Source organism: Lissotriton helveticus, chromosome 11 (genome assembly GCF_964261635.1).
Source record: "Lissotriton helveticus chromosome 11, aLisHel1.1, whole genome shotgun sequence".
Lineage (NCBI taxonomy): Eukaryota > Metazoa > Chordata > Amphibia > Caudata > Salamandridae > Lissotriton > Lissotriton helveticus.
The window spans coordinates 893,619,175-893,641,179 of record NC_136072.1 but is presented as its reverse complement, the minus strand read 5'-3'; the positions used below and the strand labels follow the sequence as shown (position 1 = coordinate 893,641,179).

The following is a 22,005-nucleotide window of genomic DNA, read 5'->3' as shown; positions in this document are numbered from 1 at the left end:
CACTCATCCTTCATCCATCCACCCTTTCATCCTTCCATCCATACATCCATCCACTCTTTCATCCATACATCCATCCATCATCCACCCACCCTTTCATCCATACATCCATCCACGCATCATTCACCCCCACCTTTTCACACATCCATCCATGCATCATTCATCCATGCAACCTTTTATCCATCCATACGCCCATCCTTCATCCATCCACCCTTTATCCTTCCATCCATCCATCCTTCATCCGTCCACCCATTTCCACCTGAGCATTTTCATTCTGTCCTTCCTCAGAGCTCTCCCTTACCTTCAATGTGAGGATGTCAAGAAAAAGCCTCAAAAAAGCTTTAAACCTCCAGCTTGTGAAGAGATTGAGATATTTTTACTTTCCCTGAGTACAAACTAGTGTAAAGAAGGAATTATCGTGGACAGAAGGAATTATCCGCGAATTGCAACAGGCAAAAGGAAACATTGGTGCATTTAAATGTACGATGCACGTTAAAATTACAACTATTATTGTTCAAGTAGCTCCAAGTCTAAGATGAGACGTCTGAGCCCACCCTTGCTGCCCTCCGGGTGTCAGATACATGGCATCAGAGGGTCCTTCTTCCTGTTCTTAAAAGCAGCGCCCATCCCCCAGTCTGGACAGTAGAGCGACTTCCCTGGCTTTCAGCACTCGGGCCTCTTGACGTGCTCATGACCCTCTCGTTATGCATAGGTGTGTCTGCGTGAATGTGGCTGGCATCTTGTGTGGGTTGCCTTCTCGAGTTTCCGCTCAAGCCAGAAGAATTTAACATCCCTGCTGCTGAACTGAGGGTGAGCCTTCATTTACAGGATGGGGGAAATAGATGTAGCTTAAATTGATCCTTCAAACGAAATGTGGGGGAAAAAATGATGAGGAGAGGAGAAGGCAGCAGTGGGAGGGGGGAGAGAGGAGGGGGCCTGAGCCTGTTTCCCTTGTGGGAAAACTAAGCCTAAGTAACCAGTTTACAAAAGGAATGTAAACATGCAAATGTGCTTTAACGACCTGTGAAAAACTCAGGGGTGCCGGGCTGTGCTGGAGATAAGAGTGCAGACACAGCCCAGCGGAGCCCACAGCAGCTCCAGTTGAGACACTACGGGGGAGGAGGGGGGCTGAATCCCTTGGCCTGGGCAGAAGTGTGACCAGGATTGCGCGACCCCCTTTCCATCACTTCACGGCCCCCCTGGGGGTCGCGCCCCACACTTTGAAGACCCCTGCCCTAAAGCGATGTGCCACCCTCTATACAGCCACACTGTTACCCCTACCCGAAAATGCTCCTAACGTGACTCCACCACCCGACTGTGTGACACTAACCGATGAACAAACAAAGAGTAGAATAGATCTCAGACACTGCCTTTCTAGAACCAGATGGAGAACTATGGGTGCATGGCTTGTGCATCAAACTCCCCGACGGCACCACCTCAGCTGCATACGCTGTCACCACAGCCCGAACCGTTGTGGAAACAGCCCGTATTCCCCAACGTTCAGCCCAGGCTGCAGAACTCATTGCCCTCACACGAGCATGTATCTTAGCAACTGGCATGACAGTTAACATATACACCGACAGCCAATATGCCTTCGGGGTGGTTCACCATTGTGGGATCTTATGGAAAGAAAGAGGGTTCCCGACTTCACACGGTAAACCCATCCCGATGGCCATTTAGTCTCCGCCTTGACGCAAGCAGTCCTCCTCCCCAAGAAGTTAGCAGTGATAAAATGCCAAGCACATAGGAAAGTGACTGAAGATTTGGACAGGGAAATGCACTAGTAGACGTTACTGCCGCGGCGCGGCAGGAGACAGAACTACGACAGATGTATGTGACCAGGTCACAAGCTGAACAATGGACTGACGCTAGGACCACTGTAAGGGACATACAGATTACAGGCACACAAGACGAATTGACCGAGTGGGAAATGGTGGGACTAAAAGGCGAGGAAGATTGCTGGAGAACTAAAGATGGAAATAAATTGCTGTTACCCAATACCTACCTCATCCCCATATTGACCATGGCACATTTACCGGCACATTTACCAGCACACATAGGCTCCACCCCCCTGATTGAACTAATCAACAGAGTATGGCATAATGCCAAGATAACAGAATCTGCAAAACACCTAGTACAACAATGTATAGTCTGCCTACAACACAACCCAGGGAAGGGGTCAGTAGTACCACGGGGAGGGATTGGAGTCCAGACCACCCATTTGAAATCCTTCAAATGGATTACATCCAACTAGAGAGATGCCATAGTCTAAAATATGTCCTGGTGGTTGTGTGCGCTTTTAGCAAATGGGTGGAGGCATACCCCACCCACGACAATACCGCCTTAGCCACTGCAAAAGTATTGCTGAAAGAATTCTTCCCCCGATACTGCCTTTGCCGAATTTTATGGAGCGACAACGGCCCTCACTTCGTAGCCTAAGTGATACAGAAAATACTGAGAGGGTTTGGGGTAAAACAAAAGTTCCATGCCGTCTTCCACCCCCAAGCAGCGGGCCTGGCAGAGACACAATGCAACATTGAACCTAAAACTAGCCAAAATAGTTGCCACGACCGGGTTGAAATGGCCCAACACCCTCCCATTGGCGTTGCTATCGATGCGTCCACCCCAACCAAACACAGACTGACGCCGTATGAGGTGGTCTTCGGCAGGTCTATGAGCATTTGGGCTGCACCAAGACCCACCTCCATTAACAATGTCCCGAACATATTAATGTCGGATTATTTGCATAAATTGACAAACGAGCTAACAATTATCCACCAACAGGCGCAGCAAGCCTTGCCTGACATATCCAGGGGTCCGGGACATGAAATAAAGCCAGGCGACCATGTATTGATTCGCAACTTCCAAAGAACGAAGAATCTGGATCCTAGGTGGACGGGCCCCTGGCAAGTCCTGATCACCACCCGAACTGCCCTCCGAGTGGAAGGAAAATGAAACTGGCTGCACGCTCATCATTGCAAGCGAGTCCCTCCAACACTGGCAACCTGTGAAGAGGTGGAGGTGCAAGAGGAAGACAATTGCACTTGTGGCCGCATTTCTCACCTGTCTCCTAATGGTCGCATTGTGGATCATTTAAGAGAATGCACCTGCATACAGAACATTGTCACCCACCATGCAACCAACCACCAAGAAAGAACACTAGCTGGTATCACTCCTGCCACATCTCCGAGAACGACACAAAAAATTCTGGAATAATTCTTTCGTGCAGATGCTGCACCAGCACAATCTTGCCACCAATACTGCCAACTGTTGGGTCTGTGGGCTGTTACCACGTGCCACTGAACATTCCAATTCTTTCATCCCTTTGCCCTTTTCTATTCTAGACGGATCTTGCCTAGCCTGGATGATGCTCCTACAAGAAAGTTACAAAGACAATGCCACTTCCGACGGGACGATCGTCCAGTTCTACAACGAGTTCTGGCTAAACAAAACAGAAATAACAACCGCCCCCTTCTGCCCTCACACCTCCAATGCGACATTCCAAAGAACGAGTGGAAAAACAAGTGTTCAATAATCCTATCAGAGCCACATTTTCCTACCTGAATAAAAGAACTGCTGCAACACTGACTGTGGCCCGATCTGTGGTGAACGTCTCTGGCCTTGTATGCATTGAAGGTCGTGGGACTAAGAAAGTGGGTCACAGCACTTGTAGCATTGTAAGGACTTTGAACACTGTCAACCCTCCAGCGCTTGTTGCATCACCCAACATGTACTTTGTCTGTGGAACCAAAGCCTACACCTGGCTCCCAAGAAAATGGGGGGGCACGTGCTACATCGCCTTTGTTTTGCCACCAACCTACACCGCCCCTGCAGAGCATCATCGAGAAAGGCGTTCTAAAGACACTGATCAAGCAGACTCTGCCGCATCACAGTTCTTCGACGCAGCAAAAGGGCTCGTCCCGCAATGGGGTCCGATGGCAAACAGCCGAGCCATCAGACATCTGTCTCAAGCGGCAGAGACCTCCCTGAACGTCAATGCTGGCATCCTCACCAACAACACTGCTGAGCTCCAAGCGGGCCGTCTGGTTCCCTGCAAAATCGCATTGGACGTGGTACTAGCAGACCGTGGATGAGCATGCCGCATCATCAGTGCCAACTGCTGTGTATACAGTCCTGATAATTCACCTTCTGTCTATGAAGCAATCGAACATCTCCATAGACTGTCTTCAGAAATTCATCAAGGATCAGAGACTTGGACAATTGGAAGTTGGCTTTGGGGCATCTTGAAGGAGTGGGGCTGGAAAATATCAATGATTCTCTTAACTACCTTGCACCGTAAAACTATGGACACTCGGTTAACAAAAATGAGAGTACTGTATGATCAAGAGTTACAGGACATTATGGAGATCGAAACAGACTGACAAGCTGGCTAGTTATGTTCTAAGGGGCCACTGTTAAAAGTGAAATGACAATCGTGAACATTACCTGTGCCATCTTGTCTGGTGGAAATTTCTAATGTGCACATAAGCTGCAGTCATTTTAAGCTATCGCAGCCATTTTGTACTCTGTTGGTCACCTTTGTTTCACCCTGCCCTTACTAGCATCCCTCTGACCCTCTGACCGACCTGGTATGTGTGCTGGGGGCTATAAACTCTATTGCCACGACAAACCTCAGCGCCACTTGCTGCCACAAACTCGTTTTTCCTCTCATCTCGGTTTACAGGCAAACCCTTGGATACTACCTCTCACTGCACCTAGTTACACAAACAGGTTCCAAATACCAAAAAGACTCTTGCAAACATGATTTATTGCACTGCAAACAGCAAGACTTGTTTTTTACCAACAATGGGACCTGTTTTTATCAACAGAACGGACTCTTAGATCTGGCCCGTCTCACATGTTTTAGACCCTGAAGCAAGTTCCAGCTGCAAGATAAGAGGTCTGTCTGTTTGACCTGGGTGGGAAGAGAATTACTGTTGGGCGTGTGTGGTAACCTGCCCGGGGCGGGGACTCCAGGCTTGTGTAACCATGTTGATAAAACAAATGCAGTGTGTAAAACCCGTATAAAAGGAAGAGCCAAAGGAGTAATCAGCAGAACACCTCCCTCAGATATCCCAGTGTCTGCAGTTGACGTTATCTCCTCATGCGAAACAAACCTTTTTCTTGTCTTCCAGTTTCCAGCGCTTGCCTCATTATTTTGATAGCAAACCCAAAGTGAATTAGAGGTGAAACCCTGCACCGGGCAGCATTAAGGGTCCTAAAAGACTCGCTGCCTTTCACATGGTAAGACGTATGATGTTAGGAGAGGCTGGATTAGACACAAAATAGTGGGACAGCTAACACCCAACAATAACAACAAATAAAAAAGAAGGACTACTAGTACACTGGAGAATTCCAGACTCCATTAATAGATGGCGGAATAATGAACAGCATGTGAGTCCAGAAAAGATTCTCGCTGTAAAACCAGAGCTTAAAAAGGGTGATTGGGTCTCCCAGTTCTTAAAATATAACATGCTGTAGCACAACTACACATCACATTCAAATGGTCCCTTAGGGAAAAAGGAAAGAAAGCACAAGCCTCTTGGGCAGGTCCACCTGTGACATATGGTGGCTCCCAAAGCAATATAGGCCTAACGTGGCTTATGTTTCTGAGATTACAAGACCTCAGCTCCCAATGGAGATATGGGAATCCTTGCCTAGGTCTTCTTTAATCACAATTTTTCCATCCACATCTGCCCCACTGCTGAAAAACCCGTAATTCACCCTGGGATTGGACAGGGTACAATAAGCAGTCTAGTAACAGGGTGAATGCACCATGCTAAGAGATCCTTTTCAGGTTCCCGCAATCAAATATTTTACCCAATGTAGGAGACTATGAAGTGCCAGAGACTGAAAGACTTTGATACTATCAAATGTGACACAGACTCCTTCACCCTTTAAACAAGGCACCAGGTACTAGGGAGCTCACAGCTTCTGAAAAATTGTTCCCAGACTAACCAAAATAACAAAATGTTAGATGCATCTATATAGGGTACCCGATGTCCCTTTGTGATAAACATAAATAGCCCTATATAGGCAAATGGGACAAGGTGTTGGATACAGAGATATTCCAAGATGAGTAGAACAGGCTCTGGTGAGGTATACTGAAACTAGTGAGGAATGTTCAGCGCAGAGAATCTTGGTATAAAATAATGTACAATTGGATGCCTAACTCCACAAAAATGTAAGTAAATGTACCCTAATATAGACAGTTGTGCAAGAGGGGATATTGGGAGATGTTGCACGGGAGATGGATGTGCCAGAGATTTCCAGATATTCTGGAAAGAGATACTGAGTCACATCAAGTCAATACCGCAGTATCTACTTACTGCTAGGTATTCGCTCTCATAACTGGGGAAAACAGGTCACAGGAGAATAGACTGATTTCTCATATTTCTGGCAGCAAAACAAGAGCTGACTGCACATTGGAAGTAGTCAAACATTCCGGACAGCACCATGTGGGCACCATTCTTGTGGACACTGATGGCAATGGAGATTTAACCTCTAACTTGAGACAAAAGACACACATTTGAGGTTATTTGCAAACCAGCCATGGACAATTTCCAATAAGAATCGTCAGACTGTATTTCCCATGAACACAGAGCATGGAGGTCGAACTGATCATTAGCACAGGGGAGTGATGGGATTTGCAAAAAAGTACCCATTGTCATTTATTATCTTTCTCCAGAATCCTTTAATCTGTCAGAGAATCCCATGTGTGGGGACGGGAGATGAGGATTATAAATAGATTTTTGAGTGTGTTGCTATCCAGGTAGCTACGACTTAAAACCAAGAAAATGTTTTTTAAAAGCAGACTTAAAAACAGGATGCCAAAAGAAAAGTTGTTTTGAGTACGTCAGAATCAATAAAATATTTAAGATGTGGGCCTAAGACGTTTCTAGAAGTAAGAGTTGGCAGGTGCTGGAAAGAGAACATGAAATGAAAAAGAAGAATTTGACACTTTTAAAAAGTGAGCAGGAGGCGCAAATATCATATTTTGCCCCAGAGTGTGATATCAGTATTGATAGAGCACTACAGGTTTTGGCTCATTCAGATTAACAGAGAAAATACATCAAATTGTTTGCATATGGCCCCAATACCATTGACAGGAGTGGGATTTTTATTTTGCTACAAAACTCAAGACAGACAAATTCTAGAAAAAGTCTACAAAGCAAATTAGGATTCACTTATTCTTGCTTGGTACCACCAAGGTAATCTCGGAAGGAAAGCAAACTAGACACGTTATGAAGTCCTTATGTACACACCATTTGGCCTGTCTTAGGCTGCACTCTCATTAGGGTAGCTGATAAAGATGAAGCCACCTTTCCTCTCCTACAGTTCAAGCATATGTTCAAACTTCAAAGCAGGTACCCACATTACCTACACCAGTTTAGCAACCTTTAACATATTGGTTCAGTGCAAATTTGCAGATCCCCTTTAACCAAACACAGATCTGAAGAAAAAATAATAGACAGTCACTTTATGACTGCTATGCATTGAAGCCTTCACAATGAAATCTGCAACTTTTAACACTATGGTATCGGGTGGGGGATGGGGTTATAATTCCAATAATGCAAGGGCTTGCAGAATGACACATTTTACTCCAGGAGTAGAAATTCGCGGAGTTGCTACACAAATAAAGGTCTGGTGCAAAATGTGAGTATATGAAGAACCTTGTGTGCACTTATTTCTAGACTATGTTATGCACCAGACTATACAAGTAAAAAATCCAGATCAATGCCTTTATGTCTACGTATTCTAAAAAGATGTCAAGCAGACTTAGCTTGTAATACTACACCATGTGCACCTTACCCGAGCATCTACAAAACCTACAGATTACAGCAGTTGATTAATGTTATTATTTTAAATACTGAGCTTCTACTGTACAAAAGCAAATGTGTAAAAAATAACTTCATATGGTTAACATAATCCAGATATTTTGGCTCAATGTTTGATAAAAAACGCCTCCAGAGGCACAGCCTTAGACAATGAATTTAGAGAGCATATTAGTAAAGAATTATATTCAAGCGCATGTATAAAAAGTAAAAAATGAATACACAGAATAGATGCAGAAAACTAGACTGCAGTTACTAACTTAGACAGTAAAGATAGCAGATGAGGTTTTATACAAACATGCCCTACTATCCGAATTTACAATTGGAAGTGTGATCAAAAAGTACAAATGGAACAAAGACATAACACTGAAATGAAAAGCATCCAGCAGCGAGTCTCCACAAGAGTTTATACAGTGAATGATGTAGGGAAAAAAGGAGGGAGGAAAACGGTGCAATCGGATCATAAATCGGGACTGTGGATAATTTCTCCTGCCATGTACATAGGTCATTTTATAGCACACTAACCACAAGTGGTATTTTAATTTGATCCAAGAGGTATTGGAGAAAGCTTCCGCCCTGAGGGTAGTGCTTTGTGCTATGATATGAGAACATTGCTTTGATTTGGAATGCACTTGAATTTCCAAGAATGGTGAGATTTAGGAGATCCAATTTCTAATTTTCAACCGTGTCCCTAGTTACTCATTTTAGATCAGACCGCACTACAAACTTAGCTATGATCAAATTCAGGAGTGGCAATTCTTTTTTAAAGATAATGCTTTCAAGCAGACATTCTTGAAGCCTCAATCTAACGAGGGATTACAAGAGTAAGGAGAGTAGATTAAACCTGGGTAGCTCTCTATCAGTACGCTTCTATTTAAACATAATAAACCCATAAGCCTCAAAGTTTTTACTGTCCACGCAATTCAAACTTTTACCCAGTTTTTCAAAATCTTTGATTGCTCATCTCAATAGCCAAGTTTCCACAGATGGGAGTTTGAGTCTACCAGGTATTGTCCATGCCTTTAACAAAGCATCCCTTCCTTGTCGTCACAGTAAACTTTGATCACTTTTGCCCTAACCCTATCTTATTTTAAAATCTTTCTGACTATAATTGACATGGAACTCGTAGGAATAAGTTATAACATATTTTGTTCCAAATTGTGTATTCTGTAATATTAAGTATAGGATACTTAATCTTACTGGAGTATTTTTTATGTTCACTATTGATTTAGAGTTGTATTGTTATTTGTAACTATGTACATTTTAAATTAAATATTAAAAAATAGAAGTGCTTGAAGCCCACTGAGCTTTGGGGTGGGTAAATGAGAAACATTTTACAAGCATAAAATAAGATATTTTCACAAATAGTACGTGTATTACTAGAGATGTGCTTAGGTCCTTAATGTAAAAAACAATGACTACCAAATGGATTTTTTTAAGTAACAGTCAACGTTATTACAGGAGCACATGGCTGCAGGACACATCCACATCTTGGAGCTCTTGCAAGGCATGTTATGCTTCTACCAGTGTCTGACATACAAAAATTGTAGAGGAAGAAAAAGAAAATGTACTCAAAATACGAGAAACCAAAAAATCTGTGAGCACATTAACAAAACAAAAGGCTCAGGCCTAATTTAACCAAATGCATTGATGCTGCTATTCCAATCACTAAACAGTACAGAGTAAATAGTAGTCCAATTAGTTCTCAATAACTGACAGATTTTGAACGTTATAACAATAGTCAATAATGACATAACATTGATAAGCACACCCTTACCTTTCTAGTAAGTTGTGGATGGCCTTGAAAAGTAGAGTTCGACACTCGTAGGAAAGCCCGTTTTCCCATAGTCCTTCCTCTTCCACTGAAAGAAAAAGTAAAATGTAAGGACTAGTGTTAAAGTTAAAGATATTTATTTAATTTATAATCAACATAGGATTACATTGTTCACTCAGTCTCTAAAATGAAACCTCTCAGATACCAGTCCTTAGGTTAAAGGGCCCAGTTTTTAAGATCTAAACTTGCCCATTTGCCTAGTACCTTTATACGTTGATCATCTTGGAAATTAAAACAGCCAAACAAGCTTCTTTAGGAAGAAGAATTCAGAACTTCTTCCTGATCCAAATACTTACATTTTTGACCTCTTACTGAAACGTACCTATAAACAAACATACTTCCATCCCAGATATATTTAAATCTACAAGTAAGGTGAGAAACAATTACATAAAGCTGTGTATCGATATTGGGCACAGACTCTGAGAAGCAAATACTTGCTATTTGAGGAATGAACACAAAATACTCTCATCACTTTTGATACAGTGGAAGGTGTATGTAGGATGTACAGCTCTAATTCCAACTCCACGGTCACTATCGGCCACATGCCTCACTTTATGTTTAAAATCAGACGGGAAAGTGTGTGGTAATTGAATGACTAGAGATAATCCTCTGCATATGTGTATAAGTACGCTTTTGAAAATAGACTATTCATGGGAGTTCTAAACGTATAACATCTTAATGTACATCAAATAACTTTAAAAAGGTAATGTTGGCTAAAAGTTAATTCTTTTGTGGATCAAGTTGGATGCAAAATTCACATGAAAATCTTTTGTACAAACCTTTGGAAATGTTGAAAGCAATATCAAGTATTAATTTTAGGCGTTTAATAAAAATGGAATCCATCTTGTAGGCATTTAAACAACAAAAGAATATGTTTTTCCTTTTCAGAAAAGAAAAGAACAGAATCACTTGTCTTTTTGATTTCACATGTGTTAATAAAACATACTTAACAAAACAAAGGACACTGCAGTGGAATGCTAGTACAATGCTAGAAAGTTTTTGAACAATGAATCTCTCCTCCAATTACAAAGCGAATTCTAATTAAAGAACAATTCAGAGTTAACGCTTAATTGTAACTTCTCTTGAAAAAGGCACGGGCACTTTATGCACAAAACATTTATCTGTTCTCGGTTGTTATAACATGGTCGGGCAAGATGAAATGGTAAAATTCCGTCCAACTACTATTTAGCAAGAGTTGAGGGACAGCAGGCTAAAGCTGGAGAAAAAGGCACGTAACGGGAGTTGCTATCCCCCCTTAGCCGCCCTCAAACAGGCGGAATTACTGGCACCCACGGCATTACTACCTCCAGGGGTGGGGTACATCCTGGGTCATTTTCTAGCACACTCATATTGGGGGTATCTGATTCCAACTTAGCAGAAATAGAGGAAGGCTCAATGGGCCTATTGCCACTTTTGTCATTTGTTTCTGGAGTCTTGCAAAAATACCACAAAACAACAGGCATCAATTCAAGGCCAATCCATAACAAGATCTAGGTCTAAACAAAAGGTTCAAATATTCATCTACCTCACTACCACTCTCACTCCCGGTAGGGGCATTATCACAGATCATAAACCAAAGTAAACATAGGCTTAGTTGTTGACTAGCAAAAGAAGAACTGGCAATTGTATGCTTTTGATAGTCTAGCTATTTAATCAACAAAATAATTAAAATAACACAAATATCTCTTACCTTACACTTCAGGTGATTTCATGACTACCCAGCAGGCTAGAAATTCAACCTGAAGGGTAAGGAGGCTGAGTCACAGTCGCTGTTCACCAGCAACTGCAATGTAGTATTCTCTAAAGCAGTGATTCTCAACCTTTTGCAGGCCTCACTGAAACAAATGGAAGTAATGGGCCCCTAAACCGTTTCTACAATATTAACCTCACAACAACACAAAGACACAAATAAGTACACGATATATGAACTCAACACATCTACTTTCCTTTGCAATTATATATGTACATACGAGAACGACTACATACCATTGTAAACCCCAGATTAATCACAAATCGACAGGAAATCATGTGGAATCAGAACACTCGGTAGAGGTGGAGGACCGAGCGAACGACAAGATCGACATTGGACACAAGGGTCAAAGATGACAAAGACCGCAATTGCATAAATGCTACAAATCAAAGTGCTCATTAGGCCAGAGGCCATGCTGCATACTTGGTACTCTGCCTGTAGAAGTATTGCGGCTTTGATTTAGAAAGGGTGCATAACTTCACTTTTAAGCAAACAGTGAAGGTACTTCAAATCTGGAAGTGCCTATCATGTAAAACGGCAGATGGGAGAACCCGCAGCCTGGATGGGCATTTTGGGCAATCTGTATCGTCGTATACATGCATGGGTCACTGACCAGATAGTACACCGGCTAGTAAAGTGTGTAGATGTGTATGAATTTCTAGAAAACCTTAGGTAATTCAAAAGTATTTTATTCTGAAGTTGTTTGCTAGTTCAGGTCGAACCATTTTTGAAAGAGGACAGTCACAGTGCAAATTGACACATGCTCTGTTCTAGCAATCCGCTTCGGACTATAAACATTTTTTAAATGCTTACGATTCTTTTAAAATGTTTCTTGCTTTTATTAATGCCTCCCCCAATGTGTCTGACATGTGCAACACAGTAGACTTCAAATAAGCATTACTGTTACTTGATGAAACAATTATCCTCATATAAAGAACTGCATCAATAAAGTTATGGCGCTCAAAAGTGCTTATGATTATTAACAGAAAATAATGGTTAGAGGTCATATGGGTCTTGGACCTCCTGAATTGGTGCTGAGGACCCCGAGAGCACGGGCACCACAGGTTATAAATACGCTGTTCTGACGTTCTACACAACATCATCGTGCTCAAGAACAGTCTATCTGCCAATATTACAGTTCAACGTCAGCCATGAAGACTTGACAGAGGCTTAAGACAATGAATGACTATTCGAAATGTTGACTCTTCTGAAGCAAAATGATCCAATAACTGAGCTCTTCGAACTGTGCCTTTCTACCAATGGTCAGATTTTGGGCGATACCTTCACCATTCAATATAGACATTAGCTTTTTCACAGGTAACTTCCTTGCACTACAGCCTGGATCAACAATTGAGGCTGAGGCTATACCGGGTGGCTGTACACATTTAAATGGAAGCCACAGAAAGACGCACTGTCAGTCTCTGCATTGGCATACATTTATTAAAATTCTTATTACTACAAACAGGATATTACAAAACATCTGACCACACATTAAATGAATTGGAGTGGGTGTTGTGGTGGCCAAAGATACATCTCCCTTATATTGCTAGTCAGTAGGAAAACCTTAAACCAGTGGTTATTGCTCTGCTAACTAACACAGCTGAACGCTCCAAGTGACCAAGAATTTATAAGATGTGGAGCTTGAGAATAAAGGCTTGGCATTCGGCCCCTCTTTAATGACTAAAGTTCTGACAGCAAGACCCTTTTGATCGTGCACTTCGAGACCGGTACAAGGAAACAAATCTGATACCCATACCCTCAGATCAAGAGGTTTTGCAAATTTAGACTGTATATAGTTAATTGGGCTGACCAGTAGGTGAAACCAAAGCAGTCGGAACCACTAACACATACATGGAACATCCTCAGATAAGCAAGCATTTGAAACTCTGCATTTAAATTAAGTATTTTTGCAGGAGTTCTACCAACAGGGCCTACCAGGGATCTTCTGAAATTGTTTATGGTTGATATGCTCCCGTCTCTGTGCGCCCTTAAAACGCCAACACACGAGGAGGATCTGTACAATATTCTCTTCGCACCTTTTCAGGATAAAGCAAATGTGAGAAGGCATGCTTGACTCTCAACATATGAACTGATTGTCAATGATAATTAGATGGTGCTAAAGCTCTTAACACAACCCAGAGCAGGAAGGCTTTAAGCTGTAAAGAGCCACCAGCATACGAGAAGCTACAAAGTGAAAGTGCTTTCAAAGAACGAATGTTTGCTCTAGGCGAGTACATATTTTCTTTTAATACGCGGAAAGCAACAACAGCTGAAAATGAATGCATAGACATCAAAAACAATCCTCAAACCCTATGCGGTTTCAGAAGCTCTTCAGGCTTCAATGTGAATGAAATCCATTATCCAGCACACAGATGAGTTTGCGCATTGGTCACTGAAAATACTGCTTTAGGTGAAGTCATCACAAGGAACTAGGGATTTGGCGATTAACTTTAGAGAAAATTAACTCCTTCAGGCGCTGCTAGATTAACAGAACGACCGGAGAGGAGGAACTCCTTCAGAAAGGATTACTAATGTAGGAACATGTGAAGTAGTTATTAGAAAAGTAATCACAAAGGCTGGATGGGTAGCTGCACTACCTTGCAACTGCAAAAGGATCCTGAAGAAGACTCAAGTCACCCGAGTCCACTCTCAGTTACTTTCCAAAGTTCTGTCAACAAAAGCTGCCTTTCCAGACCTCTATGCGAACTTTCTCTGACATTTCATTCACTTGCAGACAGGGACACTTAGTTCATCTGTGGCAGTCGGATAATCACATTAGATGGAGGGATGACTTCCAGAAGCAATACATTTGTAGTGTGCGTGTTTGTGGGTTGCTGCTTATGCCCCGCAGTGCTGGGGGCCACCCATGCTTTCGCAAGCTCTGTAGCATTTGCAATCATCTTAACTTCTACCCAGCCTTGGATGGATCAAGTTGTAAGAAGGGGAAAGTATTGAAATGAGAAAGTCAGAGTCTGAAACCTTAGTGTTGCAGGACTGTGACGGTTGCCAAAAGAGGACAAGTCATGGTGCTTTCAGCCTTTGATTCCAAGAAGCAGATTCCCACTGTGATTTGTCTGAGAGCTTTAATCAAACTGTGTCAAAAAGTGAACCACCCACGGGAAATGCCAGATGGCCACACCATCATGACCATTCATTCAAAACGTATCATAAGGACAGAAGAAACTTTTCAGCATACAGGTCACATATTGGCCAGCTGTTGAGCCAGCAGAGGATCCCATAACTTTGGCGTTACAATCTGCTGATATTGTAAGGCAGATGTACACCTTTTCTGAACCACTCGGACAGCATTGCCACTACAAGGCCATAACAAATCTGTCAGTGTCTATCCCACTAATTATTCTTACCTGCTAAATAAGATGCATGCAGTAGCCTCCAAACGCAGTCAATGACTAAGGGAATCAGAATTGACCTAGCCAATGTGTCTTGCTTTTGAGACCTATTGGCTTTGCCACTGGTTTCTAGCCATTCTGTACAGGATACCCAATGCTGTGCACCGTGGCAAAACAATAAAAATAAATAAAACTATGACACTTCTCCTTCTAATCATTTCTGTCTTTAGACTCCCTCTAATATTCAGAATATGTAATATATACTACCTCTTAGTTGTTGAATATTCTACCTAATCACTTACATATTGGTTTATCCCACAAATGTAACCTTTGATTAGTGCTCTAGGAGTAGGTCCCCAATGTTTCCAGATAAAGTCTTTCATCTGCCCCGTATTAGACCATTGAGCACACATTAAGATACATTTTGCTCAACTCGTCAGGGCCCCTTAATATGGTATTCCAGAGACTTTGAGAAAATGTAGCTCTATTTCTCATATAACCGCATAAAAAATAAAAAATCAAATCTGGTCATAACAATGTCCTTTGTGGTAACTTTCCATGAGAGGATCTTGAATTTTGACATAATAACGAGCGTATTTACGCTGCGTAACGATTCGCATGTTTTAGCGGTTATTTAGAATCACTATCGCGCTCTCCCAATCAGAAAGACTCATCTCTAGTCACGCTATATGTAAATTTATGCTATTTAGAACTACAATCGCGCTAAACCAATTAGAAAGAGGAATCTCGAGCCAGGTTATGTAAATTGCAGAGCTTTTTACCCTAAGCTCCCATTGGCTGATTATAAGAACCAATGACGGGTGAGCTCTGACGGTATAACTACGGCGAATCGCTATCTGGGTTAGATCTAATGGAAACGACCAGAGAAGCGTGCAGCCGACAGTAGACGGTGAGGTAAGCTTTCCAGCCAGACAACACCTCGGCACCTCGAATCTTAGACTTTAAGACCCCCTAGGATATTTATTAAATAATTTTCCTTTTTTCTTTTATTTTCTTGTCCCATACTTTACAGGGATTCATTACTCTCGTCCCTGTGGCAAGACTTAGGCGCCTCTGGTCACATTCAACGCGCCAGAATATAAAGCGTTGTACTTCAAAGAAGTCGGGCATCACCTTGTTTATTTACATAACAGGTATAGAGGTATATCAAAGCACAAACCAGATAAACTGAATAGCATACAGTGTAGGAAATAATATATTGACCATATGGCATTGAATTGCAGGCTGACTCAATATCTTCACTAGAACAGTAGTCGCTTTTAATGAAGGCAGAAGGATCGCTATCTGATACCAAATTTGATCAACTTTGCTACAAGCTACAAACAAACCCAAGACAAGGTAAAAAATACTAAAAAAGCCAAATAGAATTATTGAAGCATAAGCAAAATAATTTATAGCCACGATATAGTAACAAGGTAATCTGTTCCTTATTCGTGAATACCATTATGTGTATCCTCTTATTAGGGCTCTTAACAAAAATCAATGCCTGAAAATCCTTTATGAATAAACCACAGCCTAAGCAAGAACGCCCTTACAGTGGATGACCGTACTAATACTCTACACCATCATCCACATTATAGAGGTAAAATTTATACGTTTATGCACCTTTGGTATATGAAAATCTTCTCTTTTTACCGTTGATATAAACAGAGGCGAGAACTATTTTTAAACAATGAGCTTAGGTAATTCTTCTAAGGAAACAAAGGGTATTCCGTACATGTCCCCCATTTGTTAGGCTGGTCAAATTAGTAGTTCTAACTTCCATACAGTCCTGCCTAGATATAGGGTAACATGAATAATCGTGGAATAAATAATGGGTAACTTTTTATACTCCCACAGCCCCTAGTATACAAGATCCCTGGGCCTTTTCTTAAACCTGCAGTCTGTCCACAGAACCAGTATAAAAGAAAGATCCTTCATGTGAAAAGCTCATGTTAAAGTTGGAAAATATATTATGACATGATTGTGTAGCCCCCTTATGTTGTCATGAAATATACACCTAGTGATACAATGTATTGATTGAACCACCCATGTGAACAACATAGTCTGTATGAAAACGTTAAGTAGCTTAAACCAATAACGAGTCTACTGCCATGTTATTAATTTCACTGTGTATCTATCCTTTAGGAGAACTTTTAAAGTACGACAGAAATAGAATCTTTGTCTTGATAAAGGTGGATAAAATTGCAAACAACCACCGAAATGCGTCGACGCCCCAGTAAAGTGTGATTCATGGTTCATACATCGCTGTTGACAGAATAATATTCAATCTGCACAACACCGTTGTTTCAAAAAAGAACATTAGAACACATACCGTGTATTGCATAATTTGTATGTCTCACTGTTGTTTCTGTCTTTCAGCAATATTGCTGGTCAATATTGAAACGGATTGTTATTTTTATCATGTTTTAATTTGTGTCTAGCAGTCAATCTTGTTTTCTGCTTTTTTTAACCATTTTGAATACAATAAAATTCCCCACATTTTTTTTAACCATTATCCAGTTGTTAGAGTTACTGTTATTTCTTTAATATGATGTTTATGTGAATGACCTTATTCAAGGGAACTGTTCTTTTATATTGGTTCTAGCCATTCTGTACAGGATACCAAATGCTGTGCACCGTGGCAAAACAATAAAAATAAATAAAACTATGACACGGCCGGTCATGTAATTTTGTAGGCGCGAGCGAGCACCACACATGCATGTGCCTGCAAAATTACTCTGCTGCTTTTTTATTTTTTATTTGCAGATTCAAGCTGGATCTGAAACAAAGAAAAAATAAATAAAAGCATTTTTTTCTTTTTTACATATGGATAGGGGAGCAACACTGAGGGTGTGTGTGGGAGAAGCAACACATGCACAGATGGAAGGGAAAAACCAGGAGTAGGCAGATGGAGGGAGAAACCGAGGAGGTAGGTGGGAAGGAGAAACAGTGGTGTGGATGGAAAGGAGAAATGAGGGTTGGGAAAAGCAACAAAGACAGGAGGATGCGGCTGGAAGCAACATAAGTGGAGGTGGGGGAGAGAAACAACGGGCAAAATAGCAATGTAGATCCAGCCAATAGTAAGTAATGGACAGTAGCCCCTGTATATACTTGGGAATCTCGCAATTTATTTTGCAAACAGGCTTCTGCGCATTGTCTGGTAGGATCGTCCTAAAAAGGCTTCACTAAACAGGGAAATGAAGCTGGACCCATGTTGTCTTTTACAGCCTGTCCCGCATAAGTGAGATGGACTTTTTCACTACAGTTTAACAATCAAGTGAACAAAGAATCCAGGCAAGACTGGGCAAAAGCATAACGGAAATTGTGGAAAATCTAGTTTCCAAAATGTGGACATCATATTCTAAATATTTCATGCTGCCACTAGTTCCAAAAATGAGCAACTAGCAAATAATAGGACTGAAAACCAAAACATCACAATCAAGTTCTGTCGATGTGATAAAAGCATCTACTAGTGGATTCAGTCACCATCTAATAGTGAGTAAGTAATCATAAAAGTTGAAATTGCAGCTCATGCTCCTGGTATACTCCCTAATACATATTAAGATATTTGGTGGATCTACATAACAAGAAAAAACGACAAACATTTAGGAGCTGTTAAAGGCCGATTCATAGTAAAACAGCACAGCCCTAAAGAGTCAAACACCACAAACTACCCTCTCTTAGTCCAGACCAGAGGTGTGAAAAGCCCAATGAAGCAAAAGACTCAGCGTTTTCCACAAACATGCTGTTAAATTTAAAAAACTAACCAAAACGTAAACCCAGTTCCAAGGTCAAACAAGAAACTATCGATACTTCCCATCTTCAAATGTATACTTCCCAATGGCCTCGCCTATGTATTTCCCCCAACAAGGAAAAATGCTGTGCTTAATACAGAAAAGGATGTAGCAGCACAAATAATAAATGGTTATTTGTTCAGCCTCACAGCCTTCTCACAAGTAGAATTCTAAAACAATCATATCATGGTAAAGACAAATACAAGTTTCTACTTACAAATCTGCCTAAAGGTGAGATACTGGAACCATAGTAGGTATAATTCAGCAAAATGATTGCATAACTAAGCACTTAAAATAAAAGAAATAAGGTCGGAGATGGTATGACTGTCTTACATAAATTGAAACGACTACACATCCCAGAGTGGGAGACAGCAGAATGTACAACTTTAGGCTGTGACCAAAGAAATATCCCAGCAATTTAAAGGCTCAAGAATGATCTGATAAATTCTTTTACATTACAAAATATTGCCTCTATGATACGATTTCACATTTATTCAACTGAGATAGTGAAAAAAGATTTATTGCATCAGACAGAAAAAGTACCATAAAGAGTTGAAGGGAGGGTGACAAAAGGATAAAGTAGCATCTACAGTAAATACAAGAAAACTGCACGCGACTTTAGCAGGCTGTGGCCCCCTATTGCTGTCACTGGTCCCCTTCCTCATTCAGCCAAAGAATTAAATAGCTTGGGTTTGAGAAATGGGTCATCCATTCTAGAAAAGGTATCAAGAGTGATGCACATGGAATGCTTCCAACATGGCTGCATTAAAAACCTACAAGAATCAATACACCGCATAGCAGTAGCCAATAGTCCAGAGCATTTCAGCCCAGAGTAGTGAGTCAAATCGTATTGGTTTTGTGAAGATCAAATCTATGAACTACTCTCAAAATCATTGTTAAGTACCGCAAGGACCACTGAAGAGTAAACAACAAATTGGTCATCTGGCAGGCTCTTCAATTTCCAGACTAACCAGGAGAAAACAGCCATGAGTTTTACAGCACATACTTTAAAGTAAATGGCACCTATAGTGTTCGTTAATGTTGGCCAAAACGAAAGTGGTCAAGGATTGAACCACTGAATTACTAGAGCTGGGTCAAGCAATCAGGACCCAAGACTATTTGGTTAATCTATTTTTCTTATACCCAAAATTTATGTTTATTTCAAGATTGTTGAATGAGAGTATCCTACCCACCAAGCCCAGAAAAGGCAAAAACAAGTTTCTTTTGTAAAACATACGTGAAGTGTGAATGCGAGAAAAGGGTAAGGAGAAGCATTATATATTTTTTGCTAATACATCTAATACTTTTATGCACAGATCAACATTTATTTTAATTAGAGAAGCCAAAAGCAAACCTGGTTAAATAACAAAATACTTAAAAAAAAATATGCATGGTGTATACATATTATTGCTACAAGGCAGTGGCAAGTGACAGTAGTGCCGATTTTCAATCTGAAATGATGTCTGTAAAAAGCCCTCTGGCTGTTTTGACTTCCTTGTTTTATCTCAGTATTATGCCTGTCGTCAGCCTCATGAGACAGTGGGCGCCTTAACAGATGGCCTTCAGTAAGTAAATGCAGAAATCTTTATTAAAGTCAACTTAGAATCGATCATATAAGGAGGGATTAATAGGTGATAGAGAATCATTCACTTATATGCCTCTAATATGTTAAGATTTTTTAAATAGCCCTCTCATGCCCCATAGCTTCCCATAGCCATTTAGGCTCGGCCTCAATTCCATTCAGCTACCTAGTGCAAAAAGAGAACCCTTTTCAAAAGGATCTGAAAGACCGACATTACTGCATAAACGAGTATAAATGATTACCACCAGGCATAGGCTGTATGTTCACAGTCTGGCAGGAAAGGGTTAGACGGCATGGTTCTGTGGATTCTTATCCGCCACAACGTAATATCTTTCAATATCAAATGGCCTCTGCTTTAGAGAGGCAGCAAGCTTTAAATTCAGAATGTCTGATGGAAATATGCATCAGCATGTTTAGATAGTTTGATTCAGACAGTACACATTACCATTGAGATGGAGAGCTCAGTATTAGTAAGCAGCTGTGCGGTGTGGTGGGTTGTTGCCCTTTGGATGTGGTGCAGAATCACAAGTGAGATAAGTCTGTTACATAGTGTGGAAGATTAGTGTCCTTGGATGGGATGTAAGAGCTTAGTGATTATACTATGCAGAGCAGTGTGATGGATTGGTATCCCTGGGATAAGTAGCTGTTAGTGTCTCCATGATGCAGTATGGCGGATTAGTGCACCTAAGTTGCAGTTGAATGTGGTGAATCTCTGTCCTTAGGATAAAATGTGGTTAGTACTCCTGGGAACAGTGGGGTATTTTAGTATTACCTAGAAATTGTTGGACTGTGTGTGGTTAGTATCCATTTGGGCTAACCATGAGTGCGGAGTTAGAACCACTAGTGAGCACTGCAGTATGGTTGATTAGTATCACTAGGATGTCGTGTGGTTAGTACTGTCCCTAGGATGCAGGACAGTGTGAGAGCTAAGTGATTCGAGGTCAGTCCCTCAGCAGTGTATTGTAATTAAATTTGTGTAGTTGTGTGTGGTGGGTTGGTGCAAGGGGATTGCATGCAGAGTACTAAGCTAGTGTCCCTGGTGGTGGTGGAGGTGGAGGAGGCGGTGAGCGAGGGGGGGATTGCTGGGTACTGCTTGATGGCTAGTTGGTGCACCCAGAATCAAGAGTAGTGTGATGTGATGGCAACGTATGATACAATGTGGTTGCTTTGGTGTCACTAGGGTGCAGTATAGGGTGTCAGCTTTCCTAGAGTGCAATCAGCAGGTCGACTAGTGACAATAAGCTTCAACATCGTGGGTTTGCGCGACTAGGAAGCAGTGCAGTTCACCCAGCATGCATTTTGAAGGACTAGCATACGTAAAATAAACCATGGTGAGTAAGTGGCTCTAGGGTACAGTTAAATTTGTGATGCACAGCTATAGGCGGGGTTCGTTTTGCTATGGTGTGGCGAGTTGTGTTAATGTGCTGATCAGTGTGTCAGGGGCACCCACTTGCCAGGCACCAACCTACCGCTTTCTTACATGTAAGACACCCCTCAGGTAGGCTCAAGGTAAAGGTAGGGCATGTGCTTGTGCGTGAGAGACCTGTCCTGGTAGTAAAATACTGCCAATGTTATTTTTCACTGTTGAAATTATATATGTCCCTTAGGATAGCATGGGAGATACTTTGTAACATCTTACAGGTATAACTTACCATTAGGACAAGATACAGAAATTAAGTTTAGGCTCTCTGAACTCAGAATTTCATAACATCTTTTAGTAAAGATGGTTTTTAAATTGTGTGTTTGAAAATGCCACTTTAATGAAGTAGGCATGTTGGCATGTTCTTGTTTAACGATTCTGTGTGTCTCTACCTGTTTGTGGATTGACTTTCTGGTTTTGTAGGGACAGGGGCTGTCACT

At 41.4% G+C, this 22,005-nt stretch overlaps 1 protein-coding gene across 2 annotated transcripts in view; it reads right to left on the bottom strand.

The window, feature by feature from the left end:
- Positions 1-22,005, bottom strand: part of MED13L (mediator complex subunit 13L) — a 916,648-nt gene that overhangs the window by 453,444 nt on the left and 441,199 nt on the right. For both annotated transcript variants that reach the window (XM_078667133.1, XM_078667134.1), the window contains exon 3: positions 9,610-9,694. In XM_078667133.1, coding sequence (XP_078523259.1) covers positions 9,610-9,694 — 85 coding nt within the window. The remainder of the gene's footprint in view (positions 1-9,609; positions 9,695-22,005) is intronic.